Below are 16,157 nucleotides of genomic sequence, written 5' to 3'. Positions count from 1 at the left end.
AGTTCCATGGGCCTTGCTCGACTTAGAACTGTGTACCACAGCAACAGAACTCCTTACCGTGCCAGGTGCAGCACAGCCTCCACCACATTGGTGCCATCCTTGGCGCTGGTCTCGCAGAACAGGGACCTGTGGGCCTGGGGGAATAGAGGCTGTCAGTGGGGTCCCTGCCAGGTCCCTGCTTCTCCAGTGCCTGAGGTACATGGCTCACCATGGCCAGCTGCTGCCCCTGGGCTGTGTGGACCCCCGCAGTCATTGGCAGGTCAGACCTCAGGTCCATCTTGTTCCCCACCAGCATGATTGGCAGTGGCCGCTCCATGGCCTGTGGGAAGGGAGGAAGAGTGGGGCAGCTCCCAGCCCCTGCTGTTGCCCATGTTCTCCAGGAGCTTCAGAGCTCTGCCACACACATCAGCTGCCTCCCATGATGCTTGTGCCAAGTGTGGTTCCAGACTTGACACACCATCAGAAGGGAGAAGTAGCAGGAAGCATCCCCAGGGCCTGGTCCCTCACCTTGCTGAGCAAGCAACCCAGCTTTCACTCCAGCTCCCCTAGCACTGCCTGGGGCATGGCACGGTCCAGCTGTCCCTGAGGAAGCCCCAGGGCTCCTGCTGTGCTCCAGGGGGCCTGGAAACCTGTCAGACCCTTCCCTTACCTTGATGTCCTCAATCCAGTGGCGGACACTGAGGAAGCTGCTCGGGGAGCTGATGTCGTAGAGGAGCAGCACCCCGTGGGCTTTGCGGAAGTAGGACTGGGCAATGCTCCGGTACCTGGGCAGGGCTGTCACTGCTGCTGCTGCAGTGACTGCCAGCCCATGGGGCTGCTGCTAGAGCAGCACCTGGCATGACCCCCACATCCTGTACTCTCACCTCTCCTGCCCAGCTGTGTCCCAGATCTGTAATGTGGTTTGTTCCCCATCCACCAGCAGCTGCTTTATTTGGAAGTCCACTCCTGCCAGGAGAGACAGTTGGGTGCTGCTCCTCTGCCCCAGCCGGGTACCCAGGGTGCTGGGGCAGGGCAGCTCTTGGCAACAGGGGAGTCCTGAGTGTGCTACCAAGGGTACTGGAGATGTCTGCTCTGAATTCATTCATGCAGAGGCGCAGCAGGAAGCTGGACTTCCCTGTGCCGCTGTCTCCTGCTAATACCAGCCGGTACATCGGGCAGGGGAGTGCAGGTTCCTGCCTCTCACGTCCCTGATGAGATAAGCAGTGGGTGGTGGTGTGTTGTTGGCACAGGGTGGAGGTGTGCCCTGGCTCCCCTCCCAGCTTGGCCCATCACAACGGATGGGGAGTTGCTGGTTACCTCTGCTGTGAAGGCAGGAAGCTTCCTTTTGCCAAGGTTTCTGGGAGAACTGCTGGGTCCCACTGCTTCCCTTGTCAGAGGGCTGGGGACCTGCTGAGTGACAGATGCCATGGTGTTGGGCCTGACCCTAGGAGCTGCAGGTGAGCAGAGCCATGTCACTCTCCCCAGACCAAGATGCTGAATTGGTGGTGGGTCCTTCACCTCAGTGCCCTGGTGGGAGCTGCTGTAGGGATGGTCCCATGAACTGTGGCTGCCCACACTGCTGAGTGAGGAGGTGGTGTCCATGCTGGAGGCTGAGCTCTGCTGCTGTCTGAGGCTGGCACTGCTGTGGCCCAGGTCTCTATCTGCCTGGGAGGCTGCAGCAGGGAGCAGGAGTTGCAGGGCCTCGTGCCCCCTACTCCTGTGTCATAGGAAAGCGCTCAGGGTGGGGCTCTACAGCCAGCGCTGCTTCCCCACTCTCTGTCTCTTACCTGCTGCAGGTGCACTTTGGGTGGGCAGCAAGGGGGCTGCATGGCTGAGCAAGGGCAGACAGCTGCAGGACGGAAGGCGTTCATCAGAAGCACCCTAGAGGGGTACCTGGGGCAGAGGCTACTCAGACCTCCGGCTCCAGGGGCTCATGTGGGTCCCAGAGTACTGGCAGCAGCCCATGGGCTGTGTCCCCACAAGCCAGGGGTGCTGCAGGGTGAGCAAGGGCATGCAGCCAGTGCACCCTGGCTCCCATGGAATGGACAGTACCCAGTACCCCTACCCTCCCCTGCCTCGGTGGGTGCCAGTCTTGGCCCCCTGTCCCCTCCTACGTGGGTGCCAGCCCCATGCACTGCCAGGCTCACCACCAGTGGGTCTGTGGTTGAGTGGAGCAGTGGGGCTGAGCGCAGGAGGCTGTTGCTCTCATGGAGGCTCCTGTTCATTGTCCTGCTGGGAGGGAGCATTCTGAGCCCAGTGACAGCAGGACTGAGCCAGGGGAGGGCTGCAATCCCACCCATGGCACCCCCCAGGCCAGGGGCATGTCTCTGGGGGCTGCTGCCTGGCCTAGCTGGACATACTGCAGCATCCGGACATAGCTGGTGATTGCCAGGTTCTCCTCTGCCATCTCCTGCAGAACCAGCTGCTCCCTGCAGGGACAGGGTGGCATTCTCACATCAGGGTTCCTTGGGACTGCCCTTTCACCTGCACGGGGTTTGCCACCCCCAACACTTCTGGCACCTCACAGTGGGGGCAGCAGAGGTGCCTCTGGAGGTGCTGGTACAGTCAGGGAGCCCCACGGACACCCAGTGTTACAGGGCTTGTCGACAACGGGCCTGGAGGGACGTGCCAGCAGCTCTGGGCAGGATTCCCAGCTGCCCATGCTCACGATGGGGCCAAGGCAGCATTGCCCTATGGACACCTGGCTCTCGCCATGGCAGTCAGGTGAAGGCAGAGCTCCCCTGCCTCTAGTCTGGCTCTGCAGGGCACCTCCTGGCACTGCCACCGTGCTGGCACTGCACCATGCACAGGCAGGGCCTCCACAGACCTGGGAACAGCCCTGCCATGCCTTTCCCCAACATGCCCACACCTCTTGCGCTGCTGGACCTGCTCAGAGAAGTCCCCCCGCAGCTGCTCCATCTCCTCCCACAGCCGGGAGATGCCACACTCAGCCTCGTGCAGGGTGCCACGCAGCTGGAGGTTCTCCTGGGCAGCAAAGAGGGACTCTGCTGGGGCACAGCTCATACCACTGAGGAACCCCAGGGTGCCCAGGGCTGCGGGGTCCACCACCCAACCACTGCCCAAGCCTACCTGACTGATGTCCCCAAGCTGATGCCACAGCCACCCAATGCCTGTTCCTGAGCCCTCCGTGGATCCCTCCATCTCCTGAGGAAGGAGAAGTGCCAGCTGCAGCCCTGAAGTGCTGGGCACTGCAAACCCCCACTCCCAGTGCAGCCTGCAATGCCCCAGGCAGGAACCCCACAGCAGATATGGCAGGAACCCCACAGCAGATATACCAGGACTGAGCAGACCCCAGTGCCACTCACCCTGCAGTGCTGTCCTTGCCTCCTGCTGTCCTGTATCCTGCCTGCTGCAGTGGACTAGTGGGCACAGGACCTGACAGGAGCCCTGGCCACAGGAGTTGGTCTCTGTCTGATACCAGCTGTCGCCACCACAGTGGTAGTGGTGCCTGTTGAGTGCATCCGGTGCTGTGGCCCCTTGGTGCTGCCAGGCCCCATGGGGCCACCTAGCATGTTTGCCCTGTGGGTGGGGCAGGGGCCCTGGCAGGGCTGGCACTGTGCCCTCCTAGGCTGGGCCCCATGCTGTCCTGGCTTGTTCTAGTGTCCCCACCAGTACCTCCACCTGCTGCTTCCAGCTCTCCCTGTTTTCCTCTCCCACTGAGGCACTGGCAGGTATCAAGGGCTCCATCTGCCCATTGATCCATCCTCCTGCTGCTTTCCCCAGCCACAGAGAGCAGATAAGGTGGAGAGTGGTCTGGAGGTGCTGTGACTGCAGCCCCAGGGAAAAGGGGCAGCTGATGTGGTGGGATGGGAAGAGACAGGACAGGAGCAGCTGGAGCCATGGCTGGGCATGGTGCCCACAGGACCCTGCTATTGTCCTCGGTGTCCTGGGGTAGTCCTTGGTAGTTCCTGCTGCCTAGGCAGGTGCTTGCCTGGGGCTGCTGCCCCTGTGCTGGCCCTGCTGCTGGCCCAGGCTGTAGCTCTGATGGCTCACAAGACTGGCATACCAGCCTCACTGTGCCAGAGCCATCCTTGTGTTCTGGGCAGGACAGGGGGCTTCACCAGGGGTTGGGGGCACTGACCATGGCTTGAACACACTTGGGGAGCCCTGGACCCTAACCCAGTGCTCTCTGCTTTGCTGCCTCCTCTCCGCCCTCCCTGTTCATCCTCCCTCTCCCCACTCAAAGACAGCTTTGCCCATGGGGTACTGTGGGCACTGCCTTGCCCGACTTCACGGCCACAGTCTGTGTGTGGTCAGAAGGCACAAGCTTGGCACAGAGTTTTACATAAAAATGTATTTAAGGAATTATTTACAACAAGCACACTGCCAGCAGGTGAGCGGAGACAGCCAGGGCAGAGCCCTGCTCCCCTGGCAGGCCCCGGGCCAGGGCAGCTGGGCTGGTAGCCAGCATGGTAGGAGATGCCTTCCTGCCTGGAGGCAGTCTGGCATCAGCTGACACTGAGCACCCACCACCCTGGCTAGCTCCAGCTGGTCCCTTGGATGGCCCCAGATCAGTGCAGGACCCGTGTCCCTGGGAGCACCCACCCCTGGGTCCCCCTCAATGCCACTATCTCCTGGGGAAGGAGGTCAGGGGACACCAGCGAGACCCTGCAAGGCCAGGGCACAGGCACAGAGCATGGCAGGAACCAGCCCTGGCTGCTGTCTGGCACAGTCCACCCCAGCAAGGGCTACGTGGAGACGCTGATGCGCTGTGAAGCACGTCGTCGTCGCAGGACACGCACGGCTGAGCTGCCGCGACGGTGCTGGGGGGAGCCGCGGAGGCAGAGGGGACTCAGCAGCAGCCAGAGGTAGAGCAGCACACAGGCCCAACAGGAGGACATCTTCACCCAGAAGGTTGACCAACTGCCATGTGTGAAGGTGGTCTCCAGCACAGCATTCTCATAGCTGGAGGGAGAAGGCAGGTGTTGGGCATCCAAGGGATGCTGACACGGGGATCCCAGTGCCAGGCGCTGGGTCACCCCGATCCCAGCAGCTGTGTGTCCCTGGGCACATCCCACCGGCCACAGAGACCCTTCGGCAGGGTGCTGATGTTGAGGAGGTGACAATGCTGGGGGTGATGATGCTGGCAGGGTTGCAGTCCAGGCTGGATGGCTGCATGAATAAGAGGCAAGGGAAGTGAGAGTACGGGGGGCTGGGCAGCAGTGCAGACCGTACCTGAACCAGTTGGTGAGGGTCATCATGACGTAGAGTGATGCAAGGAAGAAGACGAAGTGGAAGGCTGAGTAGCTGTAGACCACCCGGTCTCGCTCATCCTGGACCATGCACTGTCCCCCATTGCTCTCCTCTACTTGTTCACGGGTCGGCTCGGTTCCTGGGAAAGCACAGTGGGAGCAGGGTGGCTCCTGCAGCCCCTGCTCACCTGCACCTCTGGGATGGGACACAGGCACCCAGTGTCTGCTCTGCACCCACCTCTCAGCTCCTCCTCCATCTTCTCGGGGCAACAGAAGCAGCAGGAAGGTTTCTGCAGAGACAGCAGTGTGGTGGCAGGTACTGCTAGGGCAGGGCACCCTGGCCCCATGGCTGCCACTGCTGGGCTAAGCCCTGACATAGGATCTGGCCCTGCCTGGTGCTGGGGCCACCTGGAACCATGGAGCTCACGCAAGTGAAGATACTCCAGGGGAACCCCACCCTGGTGTTTGGCTGGACAATCCTGCCCCAGTCCCTGGATGAAGGCTGGAAGCCGTGTGCATGGGGTGCCCTGTGACAGGAGGACACAGGGCACAGTTGAGGCAGGGCAGCTTCTGAACTCACTTTAAACTCGAAGCTGTAGACTTTGACCATCCAGAGTGGCCCAAAGATCTCAGCGAGGTAGGAGGCTTCATTGCTGTGCCCAGAAGAGAGACAGAAATAGTCACATGGCCATCCACCACCCTGTGCCAGGCCCCCAGCCTGCCCCATGGATTTGACACGGCTACAGGAGACCTGTTGTGCCATGCCTGGGGTCACTGTGCTGCCCTTGCCTATCCACAGATGCCCTGCATGCTCTGGCTCTTGGGATTTCCCATGCCACAGGCTGAGGATAGGGTTCCCACACAGTGCCCACCGGGCTGGCCATGACAGGAAGAGCTGGTGCTGTGGTCACCCTGCCCACCCTGCACTATGGGCACACGCACCATGCAAAGAGGACACAGGCGTACATGATGGCAGCCCCCAGGACGGCCACGGTGGTGTCCTCGGTCTGCAGCTCGTCCTGCCGCACGCCCGGGAAGCAGACGGTGAGGTTCTGCCCCTTGTAGAGCACTGTGGGGAGGTGGAGGTGAGGCATGGGAGTGCCCAGGCAGGGCATGCTGCCAGGGGCAGCGGGAGCACCCACCTCTCTCTGGGGGCCGGCTGGACAGTGCAGAGAAGGTGAGGTACATCACGTAGCAGCTGATGATGGAGGACTGCAGCAGCCCCGACCGTGGCTGCCCTGCAAGGTTGGGGGTAGAGGTGTGACCAGAGTGCTATGGCTGGTGAATGGGTTCTGGTAGGCAATTGGCAGCCTCCTCCCATTGCTCCCCTGACCAACACACTGCACTGAGGCACAGGAGGGGCCAGTGGGACACCCGAGGAGCTGTATCTTCTCCAGGTGCCTGAGCAGTGGTCCCAAACTGAGAGCCCACAGCATCCCTACAGCCCCATGGCCAGCCTTGCAATGCAGCAAGCTCCACTGTGCTGTGCCATGCCGTTCCATACCATTCCATGCCGTTCCATACCATTCCATGCCATGTGGTACTCACGGAGCTGCACACAGGGTGTGATGGAGATGAAGGACATGATGCCACAGAGGCTGCCATTGAGGGTGAGCAGCACCTTGTTGAGAAGGCAGGCAGCTGGGTGGGTGTAGTACTTGTAGAGGAAGGAGAAGGCGGCTGAGGCGAGGGTGTAGAAGACAGCAGTGGCCAGAAGCACGGCCAGGTACCACCGCTTGTCCTGCGCCGCTCCCGTCAGCCTGCCAGGAGAGAGGGTGAGAGCTGGCAGCAGGCAGCTCTCCTTATTGATTCTATGATTCTAGCATTGAGGCTCTTGAACGTGTCCAGAGAAGGGCAATGAGGCTGGGGAGTGGTCTTGAGCACAAGCCCTATGAGGAGAGGCTGAGGGAGCTGGGGTTGTTTAGCCTGGAGAAGAGGAGGCCCAGGGGAGACCTTATTGCTGTTTACAACTACCTGAAAGGTGGTTGTAGCCAGGAAGGGGTTGGTCTCTTCTCCCAGGCAACCAGCACCAGAACAAGAGGACATAGTCTCAAGCTGTGCCGGGGGAAGTTTAGGCTGGAGGTGAGGAGAAAGTTCTTCCCAGAGAGAGTTGTTAGCCATTGGAATGTGCTGCCCAGGGAGGTGGTGGAGTCACCATCCCTGGAGGTGTTCAAGAGGGGATTGGACGTGGCACTTGGTGCCACGATTTAGTACTCATGAGGTATTAAGTGACAGGTTGGACTTGATGATCTTTGAGGTCTTTTCCAACCTTATTGATTCTATGATTCTATGATTCTAGGTGCCCACCCAACACCCTGGCACTCACCAGTTCTTGTTCCAAGTGTGGGCAAAGGCTGTGATCAGCACCAGCTGGATGAGGATGAAGGCGAAGCCCCCACAGACACCTGTGTAGTGCCAGGCTAGGAGGAGAGGGCAGAGTGGGGCTGGCACAGCAGGCATGCAGGAACCCAAGTTGCCAGATCAGGCAGGGTGAAGAACCTACCTTGGATGAAGCCATCCTCAGGGATGAAGAAGCTGGCAGCACAGAGCCCCACCAGCAGCAGCAGTTTCAGGAGCCAGAACCTGCAGGACGGTCAACATTGACAGGGCCCCTGGCACCTCTGCCCCCCCTGGCAGCCAGCCCAGCCCCATGCTTGTACCCATTGTGAAGCTGAGCACGACAGTCGGCGCTAGAGCGCACATTGAAGAGCAGAGCAGCCTGTGCCAGGTGGAAGCAGGAGGTGCCAAAACAGACCCGGTACACAGCTGAGGAGCCCACCATCCGCTCACAGTCCCTGCCCCCGGGCAGGTGTTCGCACAACACCGCTGAGAATGGCATCTGCAGGCACAGACAAGTGACAGGATGGGGCTGCTGGTGTGCCCAGCATCCCTTGGCACCCACAGCACCCACCACCCTTGGACTCCTGACACCTCTAGCATCCTTGGGACCTCCATCACACCAGGCAAGTCCTGCATCTTCAGTAACCCCGCCACCCTTTCTCCATTGGCACCTCCAGCACCCTTGACAGTCCCAGCAGCCCTGTTACTCCCAGTATTCCCAGCATTTCAGTACTCTGGACTCCCTTGGCATATCTGGCACATCTACTATTCCTGGGACTCCTAAATGCCTCTGAGATGCCTGGCACACTGGCGTTCCCAGCACTCACGGTACCCCTGGCACCCCCCAGCACCCTCAGTGTCCCCTGGATCTCCAGTACTTGCAGTACCCCTGGGAGCTCTGGCAGCCCCAGTGCCCTTGGGACCCCTGTCACCCTGGATGTTCCAACTCCTGCCTTCACCTTCTCCCTGATTGCCTGGGCCACGGTGCGGGACAGCATGAGGCAGCAGACAGCAGAGGCCAGGACGTGCAGGAGCGTGTAGAGGATGCGGGTGCCCGTGGACACACGAAGCCCGCGGCAGGCACTGCAACCACAGCTGCAGCACAGCTGGGGGAAGAACGGTCAGCAGGGACCCCCATAAGCCAGAATACCCCCAGTCCCTCCCTCCCACCACAGTTCAGCCCTACCCCCAGCCCCAGCAGTGCCTTCAGTCCCACCTGGCAGAGTGGCGAGTGCAGGAGGTGCCCGTGTGCCCGTGTGCCCGCCATGGCCCAGCTTGGTTCCGCTCAGCCCCCACTGCCCTGATGGGATTAGAGGGATTGTCAGCTCGGCCCGCCCCACCATCTGCTCACTGCTACCTCCCAGCAGCCACCGCTGGCAGCCCATCCAGCGTCCACCAGTGACCCCAGGCTATGGACACCCCTGCCTGGGACCTTGCTCCCCCACTGGACAGGATGAGGCTGTGGTAGACAGACTGGGCACAGGCTGGCATGTTGGGCACATGGCATCTGCGGGATAGATTTTGTCTGAGTGGCAGTCAATGGTCCCAGAGTGGTGATATGGTGGTTGAATGGGTATAGGGCTACCAAAGGGCTAGAAGGGATGCAAAGGCACCTGAGGAAGATGGGCACCCTATGGGGCAGGGGACAAAGCAAGGGGTGCAGGGACCCCATTGCTGCTGCAGGGGCTGTGCTGGTGCCACCCTCCTCCAGCTCCTCCTCCGCAGCTTTGGCTTCACGCCAGAGCAGCCTCCACACAGCTGCGGCTGCGTGGCACTTGCCCAGCATCAACGCAGGAGGCCAGGAGGGGACAGGGTTGGGACATCTGACCCCGTGGGCATGACGCAGCACCAGCCCAGTCAGTGACTCTGGGGGCAGAGGGTTTGGCTCCTAGCGGCTGTTGCTTGGAGACTGGCTGGGCACCAGCTGCTGCCAGGTGGTGATGAGGACCAGTGCCCTTCACAGGGCTGTGGGGGGTAGTAATTTCCCTCCTGTTCCTCCCAGGTTAAAGTGTCCCACAAATTCCTAAGTTTGTTTGCTTCTACTCTTCCCATTCCCAACCTGTCTCCTGCAAGGGTGCAAGGCTTTGGGGGTGTTCAGCTGCTGCTCAGGGTTGGCCCCACAGCCCCTGGGATCTCAGGGGTGCCTTGGCTGGCTTGTCTCCATGTATCCCTGCACTGGGAGCAGTGGGAAGCCAGGAGTGGAGGGCAGTCAGGCCCACTTGGCTTAGCAAAGGGGATGCAGTGTTTGGTACAGTGGGCACAGGGGACAAGAGTAAATGGCCTCAAGTTGCCCCAGGGGAGGTTTAGGTTGGACATGAGGAACAGTTTCTTCCTCTTGAGGGTTGTCAAGGCCTGGCTAAGCCTGCCCAGGACAGTACTGGAATTTCCATCCCTGGAGGGGTTCCAAAGCTGTGGAGCTATGGCGCTGTGGCACATGATTTAGTAGTGACCTGGCAGTGCTGGGTTAACGGCTGGACATCCATGATCTGAAAGGTCTCTTCCAGCCTAAGCAATTCTGATTCTATGATGGGGAGGAGCGGGTAGATACAGATGGGAACACAGCACAGGCTGCTCCAGGGCAGGTTCCTGTACGGCACCCTGGCAGTGCCATGCTGGAGTGGCACGGCCGGAATCAGTCCCGGGTGCTGCGGGGCCGCGGCTCAGGCTACCGGAGCCGGGAGGTGCTGCAAAGCCGGTTCGCTCCCCGCTGCACAGAGCGGGGCCAGGCCGTTGGCATGTGGCAGCGGCGGGGGCCAAATCGGGGTCCGTAACCCTCTTACCGGCTTAGCGCGGCCGGCACAGGGACGGCGGGCAGGGCAACGCCGTCCCCCGATCGGCGCGCCGCGGCAGCGCCCGCAAGCTGCCGTCCCCGGTCCCTGCGGAACCCCCTCAAGCCGCCGTCCCCGGTCCCTGCGGAACCCCCTCAAGCCGCCGTCCCCGGTCCCTACGGAACTCCCTCAAGCCGCCGTCCCCGATCCCTGCGGAACCCCCTCAAGCCGCCGTCCCCGAGCCCCGCGGAGCTCCAGCAGCCGCTCGTCCCGCCCCAGCTCCGCAGCGCCCACCACTGGCGGGGTGGAGCCGCTGCCTGGGACGCGGCGGCAGAGAAGGAGCCGCTGGAGATGGGCCGGCGCAGGGCTCCCCGGGGGGAGGGCGGTGAGGACCGAGAGGAAGAACTAGGAACGGGGGACCGGGGCTACCGCCGCTTCCGGCGACCGCGCGTGACCGGAAGCGGGACGTAGGGCGGCCGCACGTGATCGGAAGCGGGGAGCAGCAGCGGCGGCGGGATGGCGGCGGAGGGCGATGTGGAACTGGAGCTGGAGACGGAGCCGAACGGTTCCAGCGGCGGCGGCGATGGGGCGGGCGGCCGGGCGGCCGAGAAGCCACGGAAGCACGATAGCGGGGCGGCGGACCTGGAGCGCGTCACCGACTACGCGGAGGAGAAGGAGATTCAGAGCTCCAACCTAGAGACGGTGTGGCGGGCGGGACCGGGAGGGGGGCCGGGCGATGCCGAGCCGGGTCCCGAGCACCGCGCCTGCATGTCCGCGGCGGGGCCCGCCCCGGTGCCTGTCCGGCGCGGTGACTGCGCTCGTCCTGACAGGCCATGTCGGTGATCGGAGATCGGAGGTCCCGGGAGCAGAAAGCGAAGCAGGAGAGGTAACCACACGTGTTCACTCGGGACTCAGGGCACTGGCCCGGTCCGCGCCCCTCTCGCACCGGATCGCCTCATGGAACTTGTACCGGCACCGGTCATGGCTTCTGTGGCAGGCGTTCCGGTCCTCCCCCGGGAGCCCGCGCTGATGCGGGGGGCCGGTACTGCCCCAGAGCCCCCACGGTGGGGAGCAGGAGGCCAGTGGAGGACCCCGGTGGGTTACTGGCTTTTGTCCTTTTCTTGCCGTAGGGAGAAGGAACTGGCCAAAGTGACCATCAAGAAGGAGGACCTAGAGCTGATCGTGAGTAGATCAGGGCAGACAGTGCCATATCCCCAGCCTCGCTCTGTGCGCCCGATATGGCCATGGGTGCCTGGGGGGTGTTTTCCATCGGCCCAGCCTGTGGCTGTGTCCCTACAGATGACAGAGATGGAGATCTCACGGGCAGCTGCGGAGCGGAGCCTGCGGGAGCACATGGGGAACGTGGTGGAGGCTCTCATCACCCTCACCAACTGAGCACCGCGCCCGCTGGACGGGCACGCGCCCAGCACCGCACCCAATAAAGCACTGGTGGGAGCGGGGCTGTCGGTGTGGTCTGTGATACACCAAGCACTTGACCCTGCTCTGTGGGTTACATGTGGCAGTGTCCTATCCTGGGTGTGGCAGCAGGAGCCTGCTCTCCTGTGTTCTCGGGGCGTGATGGTGAGCTCAGCATGGTGGCAGCTACAAGCTGTCACAGCTGCCCGCACACCCCCACCCTGGCTGCTGCCTCCCTGGCTGTACAGGCCGTTCCTGTCTCACAGGAACAGGACACCTGTGTCCCACAAACACAGCCAAAACGGGTAAGAAAACGACCATTTTAATCAAACCCAGCCCCTGCACAGATAGAAAAGCCACACCCTGTACAACAGGGGAGGAGACAGTGTCACTGCTGTCCCACACCAAAAATGGGGAGAGCGCCTGTGACAGGGAGGTGCTGAGGAGCAGACGGGGATGGATGTCCACAAACTCCTCCAGTAGTAGGTGTGCTGGAGCCAGGGGTGCTGCCACAGTCCTGCAGGGCTCTGATGAGGGGCAGGGACTGGTAGGATGGTGGCATGGCCATAGGCCTGGCTGGCACAGGCTGACTGTCATCTCCATGGTACCAGGTCTCCACAGCAGGGGCTGCAGGACAGACAAAGGGCTGATTGCCACAAGTCCTGGCACAATCTGTGTCTCTTCTGTCCCTGTCCAGGCTCGCAGCAGCTGGCAGAGACGTGCTGTCAGCCGTGCTGTCCTGCCCGCTCCCTTAGGTGGTTTTCCGTTTCTTGGCTGAGGGCCTCTCGAAGACGTCCCGCACGCCTGCGGCTTTCTGCTTGAAGAACTTTGTGTTCTGGGCACTCTCCTGGCCCCAAGCTGAGTCGAAAGATGTGGTGTCCTGGTCCACCAAGTGCGTGTACTTGGTCCGTCCCGAGCGCCCGAAGTTCTTGACCTGGGAAACAGAAGAGTCTGTGAGCAGTGTGCAGGGAGGACATGGGGACCCACAGCTCGCTGTGACCCCTTGATACAGCACCACAGCACGCTGGCTGACACCCTCTGGCCCACACACCTACCTGCATGACTTTGGGCAGGATGGTCTTGTTGAAGTGGTCCTCGAGGGTTGGGGCACTGAAGTCCCTCTTGTAGACCTCCTCGTCTTCATCCTACAGGAGAGGGACACACTTGCTCAGCCACCAGCTTCCAGCAAGAACCAGCAGAGGTGGACAAACACACCAGGAGTCCAAATCTCTGCTCTGCTGGGGTTGCCACTCTAATGACCCATGGTGGGGGATGTTAGTGTTGTCCCCTAGGCCTGCCTCTGCAGTCATCTTCATGCCCTCAGAGCCTGGCTGTAGCCAGCACAGATCTGGCTTGGTTCTGAGAGGGACCATCAGCTGCAGTGGCAGCAAAGAAACAGCTCAGCTGTTTGGTGCCATCTCTGGCCATGCACTCTCCCACCTGTGGTGGTGGTTGGTGGCACCACTCACCCTCTGCCCCCAAGAGGTGACCAGGTTCAGATCACCTCGGTCACTTCAGCCATGTGCAGCCTCCAAGGACACTCCCAGTCCCAGGGGCTCCCTGCAGGGAGAGAATGTCCCCATGCCTTCATGCAGCCCCTCCCCAGCCCCCTGGCACCACTCACCATGAAGAAGGCGCCGCGGTGGTAGTACTTCTGCAGGAACTTGTATTTGCCCTTCACTGCCTTGTTGGTGATGACCTTGCCGTTGGCCCGCAGCTCAGCGCGCCGCTCCTCCTCCGTCAGGTTCCGCATCCTCTCAATTTCTGCCTTCTCCTTCTCCATGCTGGGTGAGAAGTAGCCCCTTAAGAGCCCCTGTCCCCATGGCACCTTCCCAGCACCACTGCTAGCCCCAGTCCCACGTATTTGCTGACTAGGAGGGCAGAGACAGCCCAAGAGGGGCAGAAGCGCTCTGGGAATCCCAAAGAGGAGACACCTCAGCTTTCCATGGGACCTCGGCCTAGCTCCTACGCAGACAACTTACGCCTCTCGCTCCTCACGGTCCCGTTTGATCCGCTTCAGCTCGCGCACCTTCCAGGCCTCATACTCCTCCTCATCGTTCTCGTCGTCCGTGTCGAGCGCATCCAGTGCTGCCAGCGAGCGCTTGTTCTCCTCAAACTCCTTCTTTGCTTCCTCCTCTACAATCTGCAGCAGGCACTCAGCTAAGCTGGCTGTGGTGTCTGCCCCACACCCAGTGTGACCCCTTCCTGCCCCTTGGTACCTTTAGTGTGTACTTGCGCCTCTCCTCTGCCATCCTCTTTGCCTCCTGCTCCAGCTCTTTCTGCCTCAGGGCCTCTGCCTCCCGCTCCTGCACGGTGATCCGATCCTTCCTGCAAGCAGGGACCACCACAGCAGCTTCAGCCTTCCAGGAGCCAATGCAGCTGCTCAGCTCCTCACAACCTCCCACATCCTGCTCTGCAGCCACATTCAACCTTTACTTTCTCTGTGGATAGGGTCCACACAGCTCTGGGCTCTCCACTCACTATCCCACTATGACTGCAGACATGCATGAGACCCAGCCACGGGCCATGAGAAAAAAAGCTCCCTCTGCCACTGTATGGCACTTGCCAGAGGGTTGCAGGCCACAGCCAGATCCCACAATAGTCGAGGGGATGTCAGTGCAGGGCTTGCCATGCACTCCTTGAAGGTAAGGAAAAGGAGACCGTGGCAGTGAGATCTGCAGAGGTCTCAGCCCCAGATTCCATGTCCCCACCCTGGGCTGACCCGTGCAGCCACACCACCCACTTGCGGATGAAGACAGGTTTGAGGCGCGGCTCCATCTCATCCTCGCTGTCCGTGTACTCTTCATACTCTGACTCGGACTCGGACTCTTCCCCAGATCGACCCTCATCTTCCAACTCCATCACCTCCATCTCCTCGGTTTTCCTCTCCTGCGCCCGCTGGCGCATCATCCCACGCCGCCGCTCAATCTCCTGCCGGAGACAAACACCAAGCAGTCAGGCACCAGCCACTACTGCTCCTCTCTTGCTGCTCCCTCCAAAACACATCTGTGGTGTTGCCTGCAGGACAATGTGCCTGACTCTCTGGACACAGGATGGCCTCTCCTGGTGTCCCATTCCACCTCAGAGTGAGTTGTGACAGTTGTGCAGCTCTCCAGGAGAGCCCACATGCCTGTGAAAAGCCATTTCAGCCTGTGTTGTTCAGGGGGTTCCATGGGGCCCTTATTTGGCTACGCAAGTGTACCTCATCATCGATCTCTTCCTCTTCCTCCTCGCTGGTGTCCTCCCTCTCCAGGCGCCAAGCTTCCCCCTCCACCTCTGAATCACTCTCTCCAACCACCTCGGGCTCCACGATTTTTCTGTGTCTTGCCAGCCTACAACAGAACCCCTGTGAACAAGAGCACTTCAAATACAAAGAAGCTGCAACAAGTGGTCTGCTCAGGACAATACAGGCACGAGAAAAGCCAGAGGCTAGAGAACCTCACACTGCCTGGGGAATGTTGCCAGCTTCTGCCCAGCACTCCTGCCACTCCTCACTGCAGTGTGGCAGCATGCAGTCTGGATCCCCGGACCCCGGTGTGGGCAGCTGCGATGCGGAGCAGGGGTAGGGACACTGCTCTTCACCCATCCCAGTACTCACCGCTCCTCCACATCCTCAGCGATGCGGTTCTGGAGGCGCCGCAGCCGGGGGTCGTTGGCGAGTTCCTCCTCCTGCTCCTCGGGCTCCACCTCCTGCTCCTTCGCCTTCTTGATGAACTGAAACTCCTCATCCTCCTCATCCGAGGACTCCATGGGCGCATAGTCAGGCCGCTTCCCCGACACGTACCGCTTTACCTTCACCTTCTCCATAGAGAGCTCGCCTGCGGGCACCAGGCCGTTACTGGGGTCCTTCGTGCCCCCGCCAAGGCCTAGCCAGTCCCTGGCCCCCATGTTTCCACCCCACGGCCCAACCGACCCCAGCCACCACCCCCTCACTCACCCTTCTCGTTGCGGACGGGCACGGCGCCCGCCGTGGACTGGATGGGCGGCTGCTTCATCAGGGCGCTGGGGACCGACATGATGGCGGCGGGACGGACCCGGGACAGGCCGGGCCGGGATGTGCAGGGCTGTGCAGCGGTCTCTGACAACAGCCTACGCACAGCTGCTCACCCGGAAGCGGAACGGCGGCCCCACTTCCGCCGGAAGCAGGAGGCGGCGCCGCCGGGGCGAGCGGCCGGCAGTGATGCTTGGCGGGGGGGGTGGGGTGTGTGGGTGTGGGTGTGTGTGTGTGTGTGTCACTTCCGGGCGCCGCCGTGCCTGGTGTGGGTTCCTGTGGTCAGGCCCGGTCCCAGCTCCTTCTGCGCGAAGGCGGTGACGGCCCCGGCCGGGCCCGGTGCGGGGTCGCGGCAGGGAGCTCCCGGCGCTGTCCTCCTCCTTGTGCCCCGTTCCCTCCCTGCAGCCCGAGTCCCTCGCAGGGTGGTAACCGCCGGGCGCCGGCCGCTCC

At 61.7% G+C, this 16,157-nt stretch overlaps 3 protein-coding genes across 3 annotated transcripts; 1 reads left to right on the top strand and 2 right to left on the bottom strand.

Moving 5' to 3' along the window:
• Positions 1-4,310: 4,310 nt before the first annotated feature.
• SERINC4 (serine incorporator 4) lies at positions 4,311-8,875 on the bottom strand. The gene is given in 12 exon segments (XM_068144367.1): positions 4,311-4,905; positions 5,176-5,407; positions 5,410-5,482; positions 5,773-5,845; positions 6,135-6,261; positions 6,335-6,430; positions 6,741-6,952; positions 7,519-7,612; positions 7,696-7,775; positions 7,853-8,031; positions 8,492-8,638; positions 8,749-8,875. Coding segments are annotated over 12 exon segments (1,581 nt in total). The 5' UTR covers positions 8,800-8,875; the 3' UTR covers positions 4,311-4,688.
• Positions 8,876-10,770: 1,895 nt separating this feature from the next.
• Positions 10,771-11,760, top strand: HYPK (huntingtin interacting protein K). Its single transcript, XM_068143650.1, has 4 exons — positions 10,771-11,002; positions 11,131-11,186; positions 11,431-11,482; positions 11,600-11,760. Exons 1-4 carry the CDS (start codon positions 10,817-10,819, stop codon positions 11,693-11,695), a joined length of 390 nt encoding a protein of 129 aa, XP_067999751.1. The 5' UTR covers positions 10,771-10,816; the 3' UTR covers positions 11,696-11,760.
• Positions 11,761-12,017: 257 nt separating this feature from the next.
• MFAP1 (microfibril associated protein 1) lies at positions 12,018-15,835 on the bottom strand. The gene is made up of 9 exons (XM_068143649.1): positions 15,654-15,835; positions 15,315-15,534; positions 14,919-15,048; positions 14,460-14,647; positions 13,936-14,044; positions 13,699-13,859; positions 13,341-13,500; positions 12,772-12,861; positions 12,018-12,650 (listed from the first exon to the last, which is right to left on the bottom strand). Exons 1-9 carry the CDS (start codon positions 15,730-15,732, stop codon positions 12,468-12,470), a joined length of 1,320 nt encoding a protein of 439 aa, XP_067999750.1. The 5' UTR covers positions 15,733-15,835; the 3' UTR covers positions 12,018-12,467.
• Positions 15,836-16,157: the final 322 nt, after the last annotated feature.

This window comes from Melanerpes formicivorus, unplaced genomic scaffold (genome assembly GCF_026170545.1).
Source record: "Melanerpes formicivorus ecotype bairdi unplaced genomic scaffold, bMelFor1.0.p_v2 SCAF_10, whole genome shotgun sequence".
NCBI classification, from domain to species: Eukaryota; Metazoa; Chordata; class Aves; order Piciformes; family Picidae; genus Melanerpes; species Melanerpes formicivorus.
This window is presented reverse-complemented; position numbering and strand designations above follow the sequence as displayed.

Excerpts from the sequence above, each read along its gene's own strand:
- HYPK (XM_068143650.1), top strand. The coding sequence starts at position 10,817 with ATGGCGGCGGAGGGCGATGTGGAACTGGAGCTGGAGACGGAGCCGAAC. Across the intron at positions 11,187-11,430 it reads CAGAAAGCGAAGCAGGAGAG|GGAGAAGGAACTGGCCAAAG; the intron begins GTAACCACACGT and ends TTCTTGCCGTAG. Across the intron at positions 11,483-11,599 it reads AGGAGGACCTAGAGCTGATC|ATGACAGAGATGGAGATCTC; the intron begins GTGAGTAGATCA and ends GTGTCCCTACAG.
- MFAP1 (XM_068143649.1), bottom strand. The coding sequence starts at position 15,732 with ATGTCGGTCCCCAGCGCCCTGATGAAGCAGCCGCCCATCCAGTCCACG. Across the intron at positions 15,049-15,314 it reads GCTGAGGATGTGGAGGAGCG|GCTGGCAAGACACAGAAAAA; the intron begins GTGAGTACTGGG and ends GTTCTGTTGTAG. Across the intron at positions 14,045-14,459 it reads AAACCTGTCTTCATCCGCAA|GAAGGATCGGATCACCGTGC; the intron begins GTGGGTGGTGTG and ends CCCTGCTTGCAG.